The sequence below is a fragment of the Miniopterus natalensis genome, chromosome 1 (assembly GCF_054644295.1).
Source record: "Miniopterus natalensis isolate mMinNat1 chromosome 1, mMinNat1.hap1, whole genome shotgun sequence".
Classification (NCBI taxonomy): Eukaryota; Metazoa; Chordata; class Mammalia; order Chiroptera; family Miniopteridae; genus Miniopterus; species Miniopterus natalensis.
The window spans coordinates 96,120,613-96,140,264 of NC_142081.1; the positions used below are offsets into that span (position 1 = coordinate 96,120,613).

At 41.3% G+C, this 19,652-nt stretch overlaps 1 protein-coding gene across 2 annotated transcripts in view; it reads left to right on the plus strand.

Annotated features, from left to right (window-relative positions):
- The window catches only part of HMG20A (high mobility group 20A), a 90,565-nt gene that overhangs the window by 30,936 nt on the left and 39,977 nt on the right, over positions 1–19,652 (plus strand). For both annotated transcript variants that reach the window (XM_016214198.2, XM_087824080.1), the window contains exons 2-4: positions 7,937–8,029; positions 17,083–17,230; positions 19,071–19,283. In XM_016214198.2, the coding sequence (XP_016069684.1) occupies positions 7,941–8,029; positions 17,083–17,230; positions 19,071–19,283 (450 nt within the window). In that variant the 5' untranslated portion in view covers positions 7,937–7,940. The remainder of the gene's footprint in view (positions 1–7,936; positions 8,030–17,082; positions 17,231–19,070; positions 19,284–19,652) is intronic.

A 19,652-nucleotide genomic window follows, 5' to 3' on the forward strand; every position in this document is an offset into this window, starting at 1 on the left:
TATAGTAAGTTTTTATTTGCAGTAAGATACAAGGGACATTTGTTGCTTCTGCTTTCCCATGTATTGCTTTCCTCAGGCTCTGTGCTTGAATCATTTTGTTTTAGAACTAGAAAGGAATCCTATTTACCTCTTGATAGGAGTCTGGATTCCAAACATGTAAGTATCTTGAGCTAAATGTTCCTGCTCAAATATTTACTCAGCTGGTATTTTCTGTTTTCTTCAGATTTTGAATGCATCTGTGACTTTATTATGGTAATTAGCAGTTATCCTAGATGGTCACCTCATTGGTTTGTTAGGGAACTCAAGGGGTTCTTGCAGTTTGGGGTGCTGTGTTCAAGATCAAGATGTGCTTGTCACAAGGTAGTTTTATTTACTTGTAACTGTTAGGTCAATGCTGAGAGGAACCAGGCCAAAAAGCACTCTGAAAGGTTTTAGAAAATTTTATTGAAGCATTCTCTCACAGTGTGCTGAGACCAGCAGTATGATGTCAGCCCTGAAAGTGGAGTTAAGCTCTTTTATAGGGACTTAAGATAGGGTACAATGTGGGGCCAGTGTTGCATTCTCCGGCCACGAAGAATTGTCAGAATAACAGGATGTTTTGTGGGTGTGGCCTTGGTCAAGCAGAATGGTCGGATCCTATCTTTGCTTGCAGATGGGCTTGCTTGCATCAGTGGCCCCCAACTATGGAGAAAAATATGCTTGGATAGAAGATGTTAAATAAAGCTTATTGAATAAAACAGGCCACAGGTAAACCATCCCAACATCCCTCCCTCTTTGTATTCTAGGGTTAATGAAGGACAGAGGTCCCTTTTATATAGCTACTTCCTGCTGGGTATATAGATGTCCCTAGAGAGAGTGATCTTGAGGGAGGGTGTGATATCACCATTGCTGGAAAAGAAAAAGTTTTCTGATCTGATGCTTAGTTGCTGCCTGGATGGTGTTTTGGATGAAGTGAATTAGAAGTCTAGTGAAGCAAGGGGCCAGTAATGCCAATAGGAAGATTATTATTATAGGGGACAGCAGAGGTGTAAGGATGGCTTTAAGGGGAGAACCTAGATAAGAAAATAAGATGCCTAACAAGGAGTCCTGTACCGCTGCTCAATCCCTAGCATCCTGTATAATCTGGCTATTTTGTTTGAGGATGTTTAAATCTTCTATTACCTATATATAGTGTTAATGTAAAAGTAACAGGTTTCATTTAGCATGGCACAAGTACCTCCTAGTTCTGCTGTCAAAACATCTAAAGCCCACATATTTTGAAGAACTACATCTGCTAAACTATTTAAGGATTGCTGCTGATTTTCTGAATTTTGCATCATGATAGGGATATTTAGAACAGATATTTCCAAAATAGGGATACCCGCAAACCAAAAAAGGCACCTCCATATGGAATGTTTGACCCCCCAGTTTCTCAGGAATAGAGTTGTCTGTGGCATGGTAACCAAATTCAGTGGTCCTGATGAGAGAATAATCCCTCTTTTGCCTCCTGAGTAGGGCATGCTTGAAGAAAGACCCTAGGTTGGGAATTGCACCCAATAAGGCCATCTGAATGGGGGTCAGGATTTCTGCTTCTGGGAGTACAGACTACAGTACAGGTTCCTGACCACCATCTCGGCAGACCAGGTATAGGTTAGAGCCACATAGCCAATAATATTCCAGGCCTAGGAGGAGATCGCCATAGTATGCCCTTCTAGCTGGGCCCAAACATGAGCGTTACTGAGAAAGAGATCTTAGGAGTAAACTATGTGCCAAGAAAATTTAGGAGAGCAGCAGTATGCTGTTGGGATAGCTCTAGCAATGGACTGCAGAGTAAAAGGTCATCTACATACTGGAGGGGAAGGTACTGGAGATCAGGTCTAAGTTGTGGAGAGATCAGATGCCAAGGCTTGCCCAAAAAGTAAAGGGCTGTCCCTAAAACCCTGAGTTAAGACTGTCCATGTAAGCGGCTGAGAGGAGTTAGTATCTGGATTTGTGAAAGCAAACAGGTCCTGAGATTCTGCCGCTAAGGGAATTGTAAAGAAAGCATCTTTGAGATCCAGGATGATATAGTGGGTTGTGGTGATGGGGATTAGGGAGAGTCAAGTATAAGGATTCAGGACAACTGGATGAAGCCTGGTTTATGGCTCCAGGGTCCTGTACAAATGGGTAAGACGGTCCAATTTCCTGACAGGAAGGATGGGAGTGTTATATGGGGAGGTAGTAGGGAGCAGGAGGCTGGCTTGTAGGAGTCGGGTGATAGTAGGCTGCAGGCCTCTCTGTCACTCTAGTGGGATGGGATATTGGGTCTTGCACGGAAAGGAGGAGGGATCCTTTAGGGCTATTACTACTGGTTGATGATGACTAGCAACCAAGGAGTGGAAGTGTCCCAGACTTTAGGGTCTACTACGGAGGGGTCTGTGGGAAAATTGTGTATGCTGTGTTTCCCAGGTGCAGCAAGGAGAAAAAGGAATGCAGAGTTCGTTAAAGAGTCTTTATTACTAGGAGATAAGGGAGAGAGTGAGAGGAGCCTGGAATTTTGAGAGAATATCCCTTCCTGAGAGCCTTGTCAGGCAACTGGGAATAACCAGGAAGGAGTGTGTGAAAGGGGTGTTATTAAGAGTGCAGTATAGGGAGAGAATAACAAGTGCTTTTGAGATAAGGCCGTTGACCCCCATAATGGAGACAGAGAATGGGACGAGAACCCCATTAAATTCTGGGAGCATGGAAAAGGAGATTGGCTTACCTGCTACCGCCATAATTACCCATGGCTCCGTCATTGTGATAGTCTTCAAGGGGGCCTTACCAGGGCTGGCACCTTCAGTCTTTGGAGACCAGGCCAAAAATGTCAGGCAGCTCCAAACCTGACTCAGGAGGGCCCCTTTTTGGAAAGGATGCTGGTGTGCCAGGCAGTCCAACTTTCAGTGGCCCTCCTAGCCACGCCAGACAGGGTCCAGATAGGGGTCTGAGATTTGGACAGGATTTGGCCCAATGCCCTCCTTTCTTCCATTTAAAGCAGGGCCCCAGAAGAGGCATTGCACTTGCCTTCCCTCTAGGATTTGTGCCATGCTTCACAGAGCCTTGGAGGGCAGTAGCCAGGAGCTGAAAGGCCTCCCACTGTGCCTCAGCCTTAGCCTGGTCCCACTTTTTTTTTTTCTTCTAATTTTTGCTCCTTGTCTCTATTATTGAAAACTTTGAAGGCAGTGTTAAGCAATTCTCTTTGGGGGGGTCTGTGGGCATGTGTCCAGTTTCTGAAGTTCTCTGCAAATGTCAGGGGCCAACTGGGAAATAAAATGCACGTTAAGCAGGAGAGTTCCCTCTGGTGAGGTCAGATTAAGGCGGGTGGAAAGAGGGCTGGATTTTCATTGGGATCCTGTGTAATTTCTTTAATTTTATCATAATTGATGGCTTTGTTCCCAGCATGCTCTGAGGCACGTAATCATATGGCTACAGGATCGTCTGTCTGGGAAGTCATGTGGAAATTGATAATTCCATTGAGGGTCCTCTCTGGGAACAACTTCAGTTCCAGTGGGTTTTGTATTATCCTGGAGATGAAGCTCATTGGCATGGGCTTGGGCCACCAGCCAAACTCGTTCTTTTTTCTCAGGGGTCAAGGAAGAAGTTAGAATTATATAAGTGTCATGACAGGTGAGGTCGTAGGACGGGTGATACATTCACATTCCTTAGTATAAGCTGTGCTGTCGGTGGCGTAAGACCCTAGATTCCATCTGAGAGAGGTCGGCCATAGAAAAGGGAACGTGACCCTCAGCACCCGCCACTTCTCCAAGAGGCAAAAGAGGGGCTGGAGCCTGTAGGTGGGAATGAGATTGGGTATGGGGAGGAGAGAGAGGATTGGGATTCCCTGGGTTCATCTGGGGCTTGAGGCTGGCCTTCATAAGGCAAGGACGTGGGAGAGGTCCTGGGGGAGGTGCACTGGGTCTTGGAGAAGAGTGATTGGCGGAATCTAAAGGAATTGCCTCAGGAAGAGACAACGCCAAAGGGGATTTAGGAGAGTGCTGAGAGAGAATGAAATAGAAAGACTTAATATAGCATGCCAGACTGACAGAGAGGGGGTGATTTTGAATAAGAAAGAAGGCCTGGATGTAGGGAACCTCCACCCACTTCTTGGTGCGGTGACAGTAATTATTCAGATCAGTAAGAATATTGAAATTAAAAGTTACATTTTCAGGCCACAAGGACTCATAGAGCTTGTACTGGGGCTGTGTTGCAGTAAAAGATGAGTCGCTGGGCATAATGTCAGGCTCAAGGCCAAGATGATTGATATTTTTTTAGAAGGCAACCTAAGGGGGAGCGCTTAGGCAGGGCAGATGGTTGATTACCCATAATAAGGGTTGATTACCCATAATATAAAGAAGGGTTGAGTGAGTAGACTATTCCCGGAGGTGAGAGGGCTGAAGGGCAGGCGTCCCTGTCATTCAGACCAAACTAGGGAGAAGGGAGTGAGTCTTCCTTCTAGGTAGCTGACAACTAGGGACTAGGTCCCTGAAACTGAAGCCAAGAAATGAGCAAACACCCTTGGCCCTGTACAAGGACTTAAAAGGGAGGATGGCAAATCAGAGGGTTGGGGAAAATAGAAACCTACTCACCACAGAGTTTGACCAAAGGCTGGTGTGGACTGGAGAATCAGCAGCCAGGAAGTGGGAAAGTCCCTCGGGTTCCCCTCCAGCACCAATATATTAGATCAATGCAGAGAGGAACCAGGGCAAAAAGCACTCTGAGAGCTTTTAGAAATTTTTATTGAAGCATTCTCTCACTGTGGGCTGACCAGCAGTATGCTGTCAGCCCTGAAAGTGGAGTTAAGCTTTCTTTTACAGGGACTTAAGATAGGGTACAATGTGGGGCCGGTGTTGCATTCTCCGACCGCGAAAACTTGTCAGAATAACAGGATGTTTTGGGGCTGCAACCCTGGTCAAGCAGAATGGTCGGGTCCTATCTTTGCTTGCAGATGGGCTTCCTTGCATCAGTGGCCCCCAACTATGGAAAAAAACATGCTTGGACAGAAGATGTTAAATAAAGCTTACTGGGTAAAACAGGCCATAGGTTTCTCTCTCACATTGATGTGTCTCTTTCTCTCTCTCTTTCTCCTCCCCACCCCCTTCCTCTCTCTAAAATCAACTTTTTTCAAAGACATTTTTTAGAAAAGGAATGAAACCCTGATGCCTACTACAATGTGATGAACTTAGAAACTATGATAAGTGAAAAGCCAGATACAAAAGACCATATAGTGTTTGATTTCATTGATATGAAGTATCCGGAATAAATATATCCATAGACACAGAAAGCAGATTAGTGGTTACTTGGGTCTAGCAGAAGGGGCAAATGGAGAGTGACTGCTAATGGATACTGAGTTTCTTTTTGGGGTGATGAAATGTTATAAAATCAGTTATGATGTTGGCTATACAATCTTATGAATGTATGAAAGACACTGAATTATATACTTAAAGGGGCGAATTTTATGGTGTGTGAATTATATGTTTAAAAAAATAAACGATTTAGCATTTGGTGTGAGTCTGGGGAGTGTGAAAAGATGAGGCTAAGTGAGAGGGTCTGGATGAATTAGATTTCAGTTGGTTGGAAAAGTCTGACAGAGCTGTGGCCCTTAGGAAATATTCTAAGAACATGTAGAATAACTGCTCAGAGCATTGAGGGCCCTGTTGTGGTTGGGTATCATAAATTTATAGTAGCACCCTTTGTTTTGTGATTTTTCTCCAACACCACCTTGAGCTAAAACTCAGAGTTGACTCCCCTGGCTGGTGTGGCTCCGTTATTTGAGCATCATCCCATGCACCAAGAGGTCACTGGTTCCATTCTCAGTCAGGGCGCATGCCAGGGTTGCTGGTTCAATCCCCAGTCAATGCACGTGCAGGAGGCAACCAACTGATGATTCTTTGTCACATCTGTGTTTCTCTTTCTCTCTCTCCCTCCCTCCCTCTCTCTCCTATCCTCTCTGACTAAAATCAATAATTTTTTTTCCTAAAGTATAAAACTCATAGCCGATCTACATCTGGGGTATATAAAGATAGTAGAGCAAAGGAATTGAAAGTGTTGGCAGAAGAATATTTGAAATGTAGCTGTGGAATGTAAGCTGGACAGAAAAGACAAAATCAATGGTCAATGAATAGAGATTTGTGTAATTAAAGATCAGTTGTAGTAGAAGTAATTGAGAGAGTGAATAATAGGAGATAGTGGTCAAAGATTTTTGAATTTGAGGTTGGTATAGCCAAGTGACATGATTTTTAAAGAAAGGAAGTTTTGCACAAGGGTTGTAGTATGGAAAATGAGGGTAGAATTCCACCTCTCAACTCTGAAGTGTATAGTTGGGGAGGGAATATAGTGTGTCTTCAAGTAAGATGACTTAATGAAGTAAGAATTAACATATGTAAAGTAAGGAAAGGGCACATGAAAAGTACCAACCCCAGAAAACAAGTACAAATTATGCTTCCAGCACTGTCCAACACATTGGGAATAACATAGTCTTATTGTTAAGATCATTCGTTTTGTCGGAAAAGGTTACTAGAGCACTCTTAGTTGAGGAACATTTCTTAAGCTCTACCTACTTTCCTTTGTTCTGGCCCCATATTGACCAAAGCAATGTTTTGATTATGATTTGACTCCCCATATTACTACAAGGAGAGATGTGTCGATTGGCCAATATATATCTTATGTGCTTAATATAATTCTCATTACAGTTTTCATAATCATTATTAAAATATTTTAAATTGGTACTCTGTTTCATACATCAGTTTTTTTCAGTGAGTGGTTGGTGTTAGAGGGAATTTTTGGATTTCCAAAGCTATAGTCCAGACCCGGTTTCAAAGTGTAAACCCTAAGGTAATACCATTTTTCCAGCCCTCCAGGTGCATGACATACCTATTTATGTAAACACCAGTGGAGAATCAAGCTTGTATATTGCCTTGCTTTTGTATATATTTCTCTTCTTTCCCCTTCCAGAGCAGCATTCATTACATTTCATAATTACTTTGTATGGAATTTCAAAGTTCAGTGTGACCTCTGTGCTGGGACATTATGAGGCACAGACACCTGAAGATCTTTTGGCAATCAGTGGCTTGGTAGCCATGAATCATTTGAATCACCCCTTCAAGGCCCAGTCTTTGAAAGCAGTCTTGCAGGATCCCAGTCATATTCTTGGGAATCATTTTATTTTCCAACTTATTAGACTAGTTTAGAGGCCTTTGGGTTTCACTGGACCATTTCCTCATTTCCTTCTTTTGTTAATCTTGGCCACTAACCTTCCACCCATTTTATTACTCATTTTTTAGGGACCTGACTATTCATAACACTAGAAAAATCACATCTGAAGCCATATAGGTTGAGTAAAACAAATACAAGGTTAAAAAGAAAAAGGAAGAAATGTGTGTTCCCTGAACTTTCTTTGTTTATGTGATCTATTTATTTTTATTTTTAATCCTCACCTGAGGATATTTTTTTCATTGCTTTTCAAAGAGAGGAAGAGAGAGAGAGAGACATTGATGTGAGAGAGACACATTGACTGGTTGCCTCCCTCACGCACCCCTCAGGGATCAAGCCTGCAACTGATACCTGCCCTTGGCCAGAATCGAGCTCAGGACCCTTCAGTCCACAGGCGGACGCTCCAACCATAACTAGATGTCTGTGAAACACTCAGAGAGGGTGGTGTTGTCATAGTGAATGAAAAGACACTTCATCTCTCCCCTTTTTTTGAGGTGCTGAGTCTTTATTTGTAAGGAGACTTTTAGAAAGAAGCCAGTAAAATTAGTCCTTTTATGGTTTTGGGGTATATACCTGACTATTTGAATGTGTCCAAGTCAAGAAGATTAATATTCAGACTAGTTTCTATTCTGCTGCTGTTGTGATAAAGGAAGGCTGGCTCTTAAATTAGTGGAACTTGAACTGGAATTAATTAAGCTGTTAATTATTTTTTATTCTCTCTTCCTTCTAGAGAGATGGAAACTTTGATGACTAGTTCCACCCTGCCTCCCCTTTATGCAGATGAAGATGGCTCCAAGGAGAGTAGTGATCTGGCTACAACTGGGTAAGCAGCTGCTTTGGAACACTGGGCCTCTGCCTAGGCTTCAAAACAAAGCTTCTGACAAAGTATAGGTGCCAAAGAAGCAGTTTTATTTATTTATTAACTTTTTAAATATATCTTTATTGATTTCAGAGAGAGGAAGGGAGAGGGAGGGAGAGAGATAGAAACATCAATGATGAGAGTCGTCATTGATCGAGTACCTCCTGCACGCCCCCACTGGGGATCAAGCCCGCAGCTGGGGCAAGTGCCCTGACCTGGAATCGAACCATGATTTCCTGGATCCTAGGTTGATGCTCAGCCACTGAGCCATGCCCAGCTGGGCTAAAGAGGCAGTTTTATATCATAAGAATAGAAGGTAGGTTGTTGCACTTTGCAAAAAGAGTAAGAGCTATTATAATCTGCATTCGGCTGTCACTTGCAGTGCTTTGGCTCCTGTGAACAGCAGCAATATGTGGGGATCTAGCAAACATCAGCAACTCCCTGTTAAGAGAATTACATAGTCACCTTTAAGGAAATACCTGCCACAGGGTTAGCTCTAAAAATGAAATATATTTTAAGTTTGAATTGCCACAGATATTAAAACAATTTTTCCCCCCAAAGGTCCGATTTTTTATTTATTATTTTTTAAGCAAGTAAACAGGTGGTTCTTTATTTTTATTTTTTTTATTTAATTGATTTCAGAGAGAGGAAGAGAGAGGGAGAGAAAAATAGAAGCATCAGTGATGAGAGAGAGTCATTGATCAGCTGCTTGCCACACATCCCCTGCTGGGGATTGAGCCTGAAACCCGGGCATGTGCCCTGACCAGAAATCGAACTGCGATCTCCTGGATCCTAGGTCAATGTTCAACTGCTCAGGCACACCGGCTGGGCCTAAGCTCATATTTTTAAAATACAGTTCTTTCTTCAGGTTGCCTAGGATCTGTAGCTGACTTTTTTTCCTTATTATTCTTTTTAATGTAAGAAATGTTCAAACTTGTGAAGAATTTTTGTGAGTTTATTTGAGCCAAACTGTTGACACATGCTGAGAAGCAGAATCTCAATGGATTGAGATAATGCTCAAGAGAATGGCAGTTTTGCATCTTGTTTAATGCATTACAATCAAAGGGGGAGACGGAAGTGGGTTACATGAAATCCTTTGGTGATAGATTAGGGAGGCGGGAGAAAGCAAAGCTGGGAAACCTCTGGGATTGGATAAAAAGTAAAATGATAGACACACTTCTTTTACTTAGCTGGGTGCAGAATAGTTAACAGTCAACAACTCAATAACAATAAGGGGATTTGTGGTCACTGCATTGTGCTTTGAGGAGTCCAGAAAAAGGAAATTACTTCAACATTCCAACGATATGTTAAACATGTTGTAGATGCAAAAAGACAATAGACAGGCTCAGTTAAGGTAAATATTGACCTTTGTCAGGGCAGATACCAGCCTAGGACATGATTACCCACCATAAACTGCTTTTTAATTTTAAAAGTTTTAATTTCAGATCATCCTTTGTGGTTACTTTAGGTCTCTGAGTTTGCAAAGCTGCCACACAGGCGGTTCCTGAGCTAGTCAGGTTAGCATGTGGCTCCTTTCATCTACATTCTCCTATCTCCCTTCTTTGCTATTTTGGACAGATAAGTAAAGGCATATAGAAAAGGGCTAGAGAACTCATGGGCATGGACAGCAGAGTGGTGATTTTGGATGTAGAGGAGAATAGGTGGAGGTGGAGGATGGTATAAAAGGTGATGGAAAAAATTAAATTTTTTAAAAAGTAAAGGGCTAATAGCTTGTCCTTCTTCCCATGAAAATCTCTGTTATACTTGAATTTTATCTTTTCTATGTAGAAGTTATTTGCCAAAGAAGAAATGTATTCAGTAGTAGATTGAAGTGCTAGCTAATCCTTAAAATTATTTTAATATTCTTTAGAGCTCTTTAAAAATAGAGTTCACTTTGTAATTCTGTTTCCTTTCTTCAAATTCATTGTCTACCTCATTAATATCTGCCTCTCACTGCACTATTCAGCGTAATTCTCTAAGACTTTGCTAAACTATGTCTATTCCTAAATTCAGTTCACTCAGTGAAAACTTTTCTGAGTGTCTACTATGTCAGACACTGTTCTGGGTACCATATAGTCAGCTATAATCAAAACAGACATAAATCCCAGCCCCTGTAGAGCTCAAATCCTACCCGGAAAATCAGACAAAAAAACAGGATAAATAAGTAAAATACATACTATGGTGATAAGAACTATAGATTAAAAAATAAAATAGGGATAGGAAGGATTTGGGGTACAGTTTTAAATAAGATGGCCCAGAAAGGCTTTAATGAGAAAGTGATTTGAATAAAGACCTGAAGAAAGTAAGGTTGTTAGCCTGCAGTTATGAGGAAGATTATTCTAGGTAGAGGGAGGAATGAATACCAAAGTCCTGAGGTAGGTGTGTTTCTACCTTTTAGAAATAGCCAAGAGGTCATTGTGGCTGGAGCAGAGTGTGCTACGGGGGAGAGGAGTAACTGAGGGCTACATCAGTGCTTCTCAAACTGTAATGTACATATGAATTGTACATATGAACTGCCTACAGAGCTTATTGAAATATAGGTTCTGAGTCAGAAAGTTTAGTTAGAATGAGAGATTCTACATTTAATGAGTTGCCAGAAATGGCTTTGCTGCTGGTCTGAGGCCCATACTTGAGTAGCAAAGGACTAGATCTTATAGGATCTTAGAGGTCAAAGTGAGCTCTTTATTACTCTGAGACAGAAAAGCACTTGAGAATTTTGAGCAGAATAATATTACCTGACTTGTTTTTTTTATAAGATCCCTGTGACTATTAAGTTGAGAATAAAGTGATAGGAGCAGGGGTTGAAACAAGACCAGTTAGGCTCCTGAAATAATTCAGGTGTGAAATGACTTAAAGAATATCGCTAGTGACTTTGATAAAAGTATTTTTGGTGGAGTCATGGGACAAAAACCTCACAGGAGTGGGTTTCAAAGATCATGGGAATGAAGGGTAGTGAGAAGTATAGAATTCCAGATACATTTTCAAGGTAAACCAAACAGGATTTGCCTGAAAGACCAGATAAGATGTAAGAAGGGAGAAAAAAGCAGTCAAATACAACTCCAAGGTTTTGGCCTAAGAGACTAAAGGGATGGAATTAACTTAGATGGGGGAAACTAAGCAGGTATGGGAAGGAATTTTAGGAACTCAGTTTTGGAGATTTTAAACTTGAGATGCTTATTAGATAACTATGCAGAGATGTCAGATAGGGAGCTTGATAATCAGGCTCTGAAGTTGGAGAATGTCTAGACTAGAAAAAGAAACTTGGGAGTCATCAGTGTACATATAGCTAACACCTAAAGTCATGAGATTGGATGAGATCACTGAAGATATGAGCTTTGTGTAGATAGAAAAGAGAAAAGCTCTAATGCCTAAGCTCTGGGATACCTAGGTATTTAGAAGTCAGGCAGAAGAGGGAGACTCAGCAAAGACTAAAGGGGGTAGCTAAAAGGGTAGCAGAAAAACCAGAGGTCTGGGGGGTCCTGGAAAACAAGCAAAAGCAAGGGGAAGAGATCAGCTAGGTCAGATACTTCTGGAAGATCAGATAAGATGAGGACTGAGACATGACATTAGATTTAGTGTGGAGGTCATTGGTGACCTTGACAAGAGTTTTAAGCACTATTTCCTTTTGGTTGGTTTTAAGAGAGAATGAAAGGAGAGAAATTGAGGACAGTAAGTATAAACAGTTGTTTCCAGTGAAGTCAATAAGTATAAAAAATTCTATAAAAGGAAAAGGGAAAAGTGAAATAGGATCAAGAGTGGGTGGGTGTCTGAGTGTGTTGTTTTAAGATAAAAGTAATAATGCCTTATTTGTGTGCTGATTAGGCCAATCCAGTAGAGAGGAAAGAATTGGTGGTGCTAGAGAGGGCAAAATTGCCGAAAACATGTCTTCAAGCAGGTAGGCTAGAAGGTGTGGGATCCAGAGCACAAATGGAAGGGTTGTTGGCTTTAGCTAAGAGCATGGACAGTTCATTCATATGAACAAAAGAGCCCTTTTTTCTCTTCTTTTTCTGTTTATCCAGCTTGTCGTCTCCAAGGCATTTGATACCTCTGACCATTCCCTTCTGCTTCCTGTCCATTTCAGTCAGGGGTTCATAGGATAAGTGTTCTTTTTCAAACATAGTTCTCATGTTTTCCTGAAATAGGAATGTGCAAGAGTTAGTAGCTTAAAACTTGATGACACAGTTGAAATGAGAATGACAGAGAGAGAACAAGTTGCCTAAGACATCCAAAATGATTGAAATAATGGAAAACAAAGTTGCCAAGATCGAACTGGAATTTCATTGCAAGGGTCAGGAAAGTATAAATTCTTTCATTTTCAGAACAGTCTGCATCTGCTTTCATTCATCTCTCAGTAATCTGGTTTTATTTCCATAATTTCACTAAAACTACCCCCTAAAATTGCCAGCAATTTAACGGATACTTTTTAGCCTATCAGACTTGACATTTACAACGTTTTACTTGGTTAATAACCACTTCCCCTTTGGGAGACAACAAGATGGTCACGCAGGTAACCACTGTACCCGCTGTCTCCCACAACCACATCAAAATTACAACTAAAATACAAAACAACCATCACTCAGAGCCTCCTAAAATCTAGCTGGACAGAAGTCCTACAACCAGGGAACTTAATAAGCAACAAGAAAGGTAGGAGGGATGGAGACACAGGCAGATTGGGGCTGAATCACAGAGACTCTGCTACAGTCTCACATCCAGGTGCCACGGTTTAAAACCTGGAGGATTATCTCAGCGGTGGAGGTTTCCCGGAAGAGTGAGGGGTCCCAGCCCCACATCAGGCCACCAGCCCAGGGTTCCAGGGCCGGGAAAAGAAGTTGCCACAACTTCAGGCTGTGAAAACCAGCTGGGACTGTGTCTGAGTGACAACGAGGCTATGGGGAGTCCCAGGCAGCTCCTCTTAAAGGACCGGTGCACAGACTCACTCAGACCTGCTCCCTCTGAGCTCCAGCACTGGGCAGCAGTTTCAAAGGAACCTAGGAAATTCGGGGAAGAACTAACTTGCTTGAAATCAGGGCGAGAGGTGGAAGGGCATCTTTCTCTCAGACAGAAGACCTGGCAGAGGCCATTGCTCCTTTGTCAAGCCCTCCCCCAACAGAGCCAGCAGGCAGGCACCATATTTGAATCTCCAGCACCTGACTCACATCTTCAGCCAAGCCCTGGTGATTCCCAGAGACCCCACCCCTCCCTACTTGCAATCTCATCCAAGCCACTTCCAGTGGCTTTTCTATGCAAGTGGCCTCTCCAGCATCATGCTAAGGACTTCCTAAAATCTCTCAAACAAGCAGCAGCTGTCCTTAGTATGCCCCATACATCTTGATAAGTGGCCCCACGCCTGGCATTAGTGGTAGCCTGCATTGGTTCATAGCTTGGCCTCTCCTGGACACCGCCAAGCCCAGCACAAGTAGCAGCCAACTACAGTTTGCTGTGTAGCTCATGCTGGATGGCCCTGGGCAAGGCACAGGCAGAGGCTGACTTTGCACCTCCCGGGAGGCCCCAGAGACAGTGCACCTGGTGGTCAGACTTAACCAAGCTGGATTACAACCCTACCACATCCACAAGTGATACACTCAAGGGGCACACTCAGTTAACACCAAAGTATCCACTGAAGTAAATCCTGCTCCATAGGGGTGTCTCCAGCATAGCAGCTCTTCGGCTGTAGTTGCAGCTGGTCTTCACAGCCAATTGGCCTGGGGGTCAATTCCTCCCAGTGACGCCAACAGCAACCAAGGCTCAATTACAACAGGACAGTGCACACAGCCTACACAGGGGAGCACCTAGAAGTCCCAGCTCAGGTGACTGGGGAGGCTGAGCCACTGGACCCTACAGGACACCTACTATGCAAAGCCACTCTACAAATTCCAGGAGACATAGCAGTTCTACCTAATACATAGAAACAAACACCTGGAAGCAGCCAAAATATGGAGGCAAAGAAACATGTCACAAAGGAAAGAACAACGAAATTTCCAGAAAAGGAACTAAATGATAATAGAACCAAGCAAGCTACTAGATACAGAGTTCAGAATAATGGTAATAAGGATGCCCAAGGATCTTAGTAAGACTATTAAGGAAACTAGTGAGATCATCAATGACATAATAAAGTACCAATTAGGAATGAAAGTTACACGAACTGAAATGAAGATTAATTTACAGGGAATCAACAGGAGAATAGAGGACAGTGAGAATCAAATCAGCAATTTGGAATATGAGGAAACAAAAAACACCCAACCAGAAGAGCAAAAAGAAAAAGGAATCCAGAAATATGAAGATAGCATAAGGAGCCTCTGGAACAACTTCAAGCAATCCAACATTCATATTATTGGGGTGCCAGAAGGAAAAGAAGGAGAGCAAGAAATTGAAAACCTATTTGAAAAAATGACAGAAAACTTCCCCTACCTGGTGAAAGAAATAGACTTACAAGTCCAGGGAGCACAGAGGAGTCCCAAACAAGAAGAACCCAAAGAAGACCACAGCAATACACATCATAATTAAAATGCCAAAGGTTGAAGACAAAGAGAGAATCTTAAAAGCAGCAAGGAAAAGCAGTTACCTATAAGGGAGCACCCATTCGGCTGTCAGCTGATTTCTCAACAGAAACCTTGCAGGCCAGAAGGGAGTGGCAAGAAATATTCAAAATGATGAAAAGCAAGAACCTACAACCAAGATTACTCTGCCCAGCAAAGCTATCATTTAGAATTGAAGGTCAGATAAAGAACTTGATAGATGAGAAAAAGCTAACCACCAGACCAGTACTACATGAAATGTTGAAGGGTATTCGTTAAGAAGAAGCTAATGAACAAAAGAATCTGATGAACTAAATAGATCCAGAGACACTGAAGCATGCAACAGACGATCATATTTCAGAAGGAAGAGGGAAGGGAGGTGGAGGGTGGGACGAGATTAGCCAGAGAAGTTATATGCATATATGCATAACCAATGGACACAGACCATAATGGGATGAAGGCCTGGGGAGGTGGTGGGAGCGAGGTGGAGGGGGCCAATGGGGGGAAAAATGGGACACCTGTAATACTTTCAACAATAAAGATAAATTAAAAATATAAATAAATAACCACTTCCTTTTTTAAAGAATTTATTGTTGACCATATTACAAATGTCCCCCATTTTCCCTCTTTTGCCCCCCTCCACCCAGCCCCCGCCCTACCCTAGCCTTCCCCACACTATTGTGTGTGTTCATGGGCTATGCATATATGTTCTTTAGAATAATCCCTTCTTAAAAGTCTTCCTATTCTGTCCTAAGTCTCTTAATGCCCTCTCTAGTCTTTCCCAGTCTCTTCTAGCACTTGTTCCTAAAATGATATTATTCCATCAGAGTTCTGTCCTGACATTTCTTCTCACTATCTTTCTGGAAAATGTCTAGTACTTCCCTTTATTTTCATAGGCTAATGCCTCTCAAATTGTCTCATTGCTTTTTCTCACTTCTGTTCTGTCAGGGCATGTTTCCAGTTGTCTGTGGGACAGCTCCACTTAATTATGCCTTAAGTGTTTCAAACTTACCATTTTCTTGTCTGTCTGTCTTTCTTACACACACGGCAATTGTTACCTTGGATCATAGTATGTAATCACACAGTCTGGAAACCTCAGAATTACCTTTGGCTCTTCTTTTTCCTTCACTATATTCAATCATTAAGTTCTCTCCATTCTACCTCTTAAGTATCTTCTAGCTTTCTTTCCACTATTCTCTGTCCTGGCTGCCCTTGTCTCTCACTTGTAGCCTCTTGATAAGGTTCCCTTTCTCCTGTTTTATCATGTTCTTTCTGCTTGTAATGACATTGTTTACCTGATGAATGCCTATTCATCTTTTAAGACCTCCTCTGTAAAATCTCTCTTAACATCCTCTCCACGCATATAAAATGTATCATACCCTCTTACCGTGCCTTTACAGCACATTTTACAAACCTGTGTTTCAGTACTTATTTTATATTCGATTATAATTATGTGCCTGTAACCCTATGAAATATACATTCTTTCAGAACAATGACTGAATATTAGCCTGTTACACATCTTCCTTCACCTGTCCCACACCTCCCCCCAGAAAACCTCCTTTATCCATGCGTGATAGGGTAAGTCAGTCTTTCATTTTTTTATTTTTTTGATACATCTTTATTGATTTCATAGAGAGGAAGGGAGAGGGAGAGAGAGATAGAAACATCAATGATGAGAGAGTCACTGATTGGCTGCCTCCTGCCCGCCCCCCCACCGGGGATCAAGCCCACAACCTGCACATGTGCACTGACTGGGAATCAAACCTCGATCTCCTGAATCAAAGGTCGATGCTCAACCACTGAGCCATGCTGGCCAGGCGATCAGTCAGTCTTAAGACCCAGCCATCATCTGTATCTTCTTGTGAGATCTGGTTTGCTGACTCATCTGGAACAAATGGTAGGAGCAGAAAAGAATCATATCTGTTCTGATTTATTTATCTGTTATGTCTGATTCATTAACATTTATATTTGAACTTACTGAACTTGATAATCATTTGTAAATGATCTGGTTGTCAATAAACTCTGTAATCCAAGAAGAAATAGCTTATGGAATATACCATAAGAACTCTCTCTTGTGCTGGGGGCAAACTTCATCTACAGTTCCCATTCCTATTCTCCTTTTCCATTAATAGTATTTTCCCTTTACAGTGGGGATACATGAAAGATAGCATATAAAAGGCTCTGTTGCGTGCTCAGAACTAAATTGTGAAGTCTGTATGTTGATAGGGAGAGGTAATATTTTGGGAAAAGAAGATTATAGCTGTTTTTAGTAGACTTCTTCATGGAACTGATGTGGTTCAATCAAGCACTGAAATCATTTTTTAAATGCCCTGTAACTGCTTTGGAGATACTATTTACATTTACACAGAATGAGGTGGGGGAATTAACTCAAGGACTGGCCTTTGGTTTTACGAACAGGGAAATTTGTCTTCAGCCGTGATAAATAGGAGTGATTGATGCTGTTGATACTGAACTGTTACTCTTCTGCATATTATTTTTTAGGCTAAGCCACCCAGAGATTCCATATAGTAGTGGAGCCACATCATCTACCAACAACCCAGAATTTGTGGAGGGTCTCTCCCAAGGTCAGTTGCTTCAGAATGAGCCTTCAAACGCAGCAGAAGGCAGTGAACAGAGGCATGAAGATGAGGTAAGCTGAAGTATATCTCTTCTGTTTTACTGGTCTCTTAAGCTTCTAAAGAAGCAGGCAGTAAGTGTCCATCGTCTGGCTTTCTTACATTCTTCAGTATTTTATGTTTTGTATTTCTTGTTTTATGTAGGATCATATTAATGGTTTTAATGACAAAGACAGGAAGACTATTTTTTCCTAAGAAATTTATACCTACATCATATTAGATGTTTAACAAATGTTTGTTAAATGAGTGAATGAGTTATTTAATTAAACAAGTAATGAGAAGTCCACATGCCAATGTTCAAGACCACACACTTTTCCCCAGGCCCTACAGCATGGAGTCATACGTGCCCAAAAGATTCACACTACTTACCAATCATTCCACCTTCCATAGGACACATCTTTAAATCACACAGAGGTTTCATATTGGCCTGCATAGTCATTCCCTTATTGGACTTTCAGTGTTACTCAAAAATGACTAATTACATTGACTATGTTTTAAGGCACTCTTTTTAGCCATCAAAGTACCATCATTAATTTTTAATGATGGTACTTCTCATTTTAAAAGAACTGATTTTTTCATGTTGACATTCTTAAAGGTTATGATGATGAATGCTTAAAGCTTCTCAAACATCTTAAACTCCTTAGTAGCTTTAATGTTACTAGAATTAAAAAAGAACAGAAAACTGATACTAAATACACCATTTGCCTGATGGTGGGTTACTGTACCATTTTACATATATTTAGAGGAGTATAGTAATGTAATTAATGTTAGGTTGTTTTGTCCTATTTTGCTTACCTTTCTCTTCTCTGAAATAAGAATTCTTGTATCCATAAAACATTATACTGATTGCCTATATGTATTTGTAAAATTATGAAGCAAAAATATGTCCCTTGCATTTCATTTTAAAAGGACAAGGAAAAGGGCTATGGTAAAACATCATGGGTACCTCAGTCCTTTTGTTATACTTATTTAGAGGTGATTTAATCTTGATTTAACTAATAATATATAAAGACCTCTGACTTTATAAAATAAATCATCAAGTCAAAAAACTACTCTTCATTTTAGATATATTTACTGAAACTTTTCTAAAACTTAGATATTAACTTAAAAATCTGTATGCTATCTACTATGGGAAATTGACCTTTGAGTGGTGTCAATGAGAAACACCCTTCATGAATAATTTTCGTTAAATATGTTTTTATTGATTTTTTAAAGAGAGAGGAAGAGAGTAAGAAACATCGATGTGAGAGAAACAACAATCGGTTGCCTCCCACATGTATGCCAGCTGGGGATTGGACCCACAGCCTGGATATGAGCCCTGACCGGGAATCAAACCAGTGACCTTTCAGTGTACAGGATGACACTCAGTCCACTGAGCCATACCGGCCAGGGTTTCATGAATAAATTTTATCCCTATACTACAACTTGTCTCTTTGCTTGCCCAGTGTGTGTTACATCTTATTCTGATCTACTGTGACATTTCTACTTTTCTGGCACAGTGCTGTGTATATGCTGCATTTCTTTAGAATTTTCCTATTGGGAGCCAGGACTTGTTAAGTATACATGAAAGCCAAAGCTTGAGTGATCATGACACCCCTTATTCTCATCTCTTGAGATTAGCACTAGAATATGTCCTTAGTGCATCAGTTTGTAGTGTGGTACATAAAAGGGTCTATAGGTGAACCACCTGCAGTCCACTCTTGAAAAATGCATTGCAGTTATTTGTACGTATGACAGATATGGAGAGCTTTGAATATCCAGGGTCCTAATAGCGAGAAAATGCAACTCTGGTGTTATTTGGGGACATTTTTGTTGTTGTAATTTGGTTTTGGTTTTTATTTTATCTTGTTATAGCAAAGAAGTAAACGAGGAGGGTGGTCCAAAGGAAGAAAGAGGAAGAAACCTCTTCGAGACAGCAATGCACCCAAATCTCCCCTTACAGGATATGTTCGGTTCATGAATGAACGTAGAGAACAGCTTCGAGCAAAGAGACCAGAAGTCCCATTTCCAGAAATCACAAGAATGTTAGGCAATGAATGGAGTAAACTGCCTCCTGAGGAAAAACAGGTAATTTTTTCTATTCCTGATCCTTAGCTTAGTTTTGATTATAACTCAGAAATAATTTCAGGAAAGCAGAGAGGTTGGATAGCTGTTTCTTCAGTTTTGACATGTGCCTGTCAGTGTCCTGCATAGCTCTCTTCTACAGCACAGTAGTTTTTATACTCGTTCAGGGTCTGCTGCAGGGTGTGAGCAGGAGGGGCTTTCAAACAAAGCAGCTACACTGGTGTTTAATTGGTATGCTGAGAGTTCACATAAGATTTTTGTAGTTATTCAGTATTAAGAAGTTTGTCAATGTAATTTATTCCACTAAATTCAATGAAAAGTCATGAGTTAAATGAGAAAAGGTCATTTGATATAATTCTGTTCACGTAAGAT